The sequence below is a fragment of the Acanthisitta chloris genome, unplaced genomic scaffold (genome assembly GCF_000695815.1).
Source record: "Acanthisitta chloris isolate BGI_N310 unplaced genomic scaffold, ASM69581v1 scaffold16590, whole genome shotgun sequence".
Classification (NCBI taxonomy): Eukaryota; Metazoa; Chordata; class Aves; order Passeriformes; family Acanthisittidae; genus Acanthisitta; species Acanthisitta chloris.
In genome coordinates, this window is record NW_008651364.1 from 19,258 (window position 1) to 22,199 (window position 2,942).

At 42.6% G+C, this 2,942-nt stretch overlaps 1 protein-coding gene across 1 annotated transcript in view; it reads right to left on the reverse strand.

The window, feature by feature from the left end:
* Nucleotides 1–2,942, reverse strand: part of LOC103800631 (WW domain-containing adapter protein with coiled-coil-like) — a 22,410-nt gene that overhangs the window by 13,133 nt on the left and 6,335 nt on the right. The window contains exon 4 of the mRNA XM_009073016.1: nt 2,168–2,286. Within this exon, the coding sequence (XP_009071264.1) occupies nt 2,168–2,286 (119 nt within the window). The remainder of the gene's footprint in view (nt 1–2,167; nt 2,287–2,942) is intronic.

A 2,942-nucleotide genomic window follows, 5' to 3' on the forward strand; every position in this document is an offset into this window, starting at 1 on the left:
TGTCTTTATCTCAACCCATGAGCTTTTCTAGCTTTTACCCTTCTGATTCTCTCCCCCATCCCATTGGTGGGGGAGTGTGTGAGCAGCTGCATGGGGCTTGACTGCTGCCTGAGGTTAAACCACGACAGCTGGTCCATTTTGATTCAACTCCACTGTACTCAATAGACGAAAACATGAGTTGCACAGGTTTTCCCAAGTCACCTGTTCCATAATCTTCCACTTTTTGCAAATGAGAGACTTCCAAACAAAACTGAAGCACATGAGCTCACGATACACAATATACCACAGTCACAAACATGCACCAATTTGAAAGATAAAGGACAGAAAACAATACCAACATTGTCACAATACCTTTCATACCAGCACACACAGAGTCTCCTGGGCTGCTTCCCCCCCAGCTAAGGGACAGCACTACCTGCACAACCTCCTGCTTCAGCAGCACAGCTGCTGTGACACACTCAGCTTTGTCCAGCCAAATGCTGATGCCAAATGGAGCAATGGTTTGCAGAGGGAACTCACTGTGGGTAAGGGTTATGCCAGAGCAGGAAAGTTCTGTAACCCAAAGGGAGGGTGGGGTAGGGATTAGCAGGCCACATGCCCACTAGTACCAACTCACACAAGCTCCAGGCCATGGTAAGTACTTCCAAGAGTAAGACTTTTTTAGGAGTTTTCCTATGGGGAAAGGGTGACAAGCAAAGAACAGGAAGGTCTGTGAGAGAGCTATCCCCTAAACTTAACCACTCCTTATAAAAAGGTCTAGTACCTTTATTAAAAAGGTACATGCTGCAAAGTATGATTTTATTTTTGGCACTGCAATTCAGAAAGATTTAAACAGCACCATCCATGACTGCTGAAGACTGGACCTGGTACACTTTGTCTTTATTCCCCCCGAAGAGACAAATGAGTTGTAGGCTTGTAATCTGACAAGAATTAGAATCAAACATCTGTAAAACAGCCAACATTAAAAATTCAAAAACTACTGACTTGCTTCTGTTTGTACCCTCAAGCTGATCAATACTACAGGGTCTCCAGCAAAGTCAGTTACTGGGACAGGACTGCCAAGCAAACAAGCAGAAACCCCAGTACCAAACAACCCTGAAACACAAAACAACTCCCTTCTCCACACAAAAACAGCCAAAACCAACACAGATTTGGAAATCTAACAACAAGTTAGTTCACTGATGACACAAACAAAGGTCCCCTTTGTGACTAGTCCCAGAAGGGGAGATAAAAGGACCTCACTATTTTATGATCTGGAAAGCACCACTGTGTAGCTTCAGGAACGCTGACAATGGAAGAGTGTTTTTCTGTTTGTTTGCTTTTATAATATCATACCAGACACCTTATTCAACCACTCTAAAAATCCATCTTTTAAGAAGTCTAACACTCTGTAGATTTACAGGACTTGTAAAGAAGTCAACCTGCAACCTCTTCCTGTCACAATTCTAGACCATAACTCCATCACAAAAGGACCTCACGACAGGTCTTTGGTTACAGCCCTGGAACCAATATGACAAAATGCACAGCATCCAACAGCATGAAGGGTCCATCTTCCCAAAAGACAAATTTCACACAAGATACAGATTCTAAATCCACCTTCTAAAATCAGTGGCTAAATGTTTGTATCATGCAATCCCTGAATAGGCTGCAATGCTGCCAAAAATGTCTGGCCAAGGAAAAGCATTTATGAGACTTACTTAATTTTTAATGTTTTTCATTAAAGCAGCAAAATCACCTGATAGACAAAAACTCTTACTGATTTAAAAACCAAATTACACTACAGCAAGACACCACAAACATCTAACACTAAGCAAATCACAGAGTCAAAAGCATTTAATCCCATAACTGCACAAAAAGAAACAAACTCCAAACTCTGAAATCACAACATAAGGAATCACTTGTAAAACTGACTCCAGTGACAGGGCAAAAATATGAATTCTATTTTGCTTCTGCGAATGGAATTCTTGTGGTTATTCTAAAATGGAAAATCTGCCACATTACCTCTGTAACAAAAATATTTAGCTGCATCCTCACAGTAGCAGCAGAGTTAAACCACATGTTCAATAAACAGGCCAAAGAAGAATCCACTAACTGCAACATATACAACACGTTGGATACAGAGGGGGGGAAAAAAAGAAAAAAAAAAGAGAGAAGTATTTCAATATACCTTGAACGCTGAAGACTTCGTGGGGAGGCAGGTTCATGACCTGCCTGCTTGTCAGCTATTACTGGCTGCTGAGGTGCTGCCTGGGAAGCTGGTCCTTGTTTAACACCTGAAGTAGCAACCTGGAAAGTTGAAAACTTCATTAGATTTCCTCCACATTAAAGAGCAAGTGTAAGAACCAGAGAAAACCATGGAAATTACAAGTTACACCAGTGGGGTTTTTTTGATACCAGGTCTTTTGTTGACAGAGTTTTTTGGCAGAAATTCAGAACAGTTTCTAACCACACAATACAGGCACAGCTAAACAGCAAAATGTGACACCTAGGATCCTGGAGGCTGTGACACTTGAGCTGCCACGTGCACAAAGCACACCTCCAGGCAGACACACCAGCCTGAGTGTAAAAGCAATACAGATGTGTTCAAGCAGTCCTAAGTAACAGGCCCTACCCTGCAAGTGGTGCTACCCTAGTCCCACAGCCAGCCCCAATGGGTCTGCATCTGGCACTGGGCTCTGCTTGCACAGTGCCAGTTCAGCTTTGTCTGCCCTAAGCCCACACAGCCTGTGCTCTGAGACCAAGTATGTCCTGGCACAGCACCACATCTTGACTATAAACCATTCACCTCAAACTCTTAGAACTGGATAAGCTAACCAGACTGTCATATCCAAAGTAGTACTAAGACAGATATGCTCACACTGGAGCTATCACCACCTACATTCTCATCTCAATCCCATTTTATGGAATTGAATTACATGAACACAAGAACTATCAAGACAGTT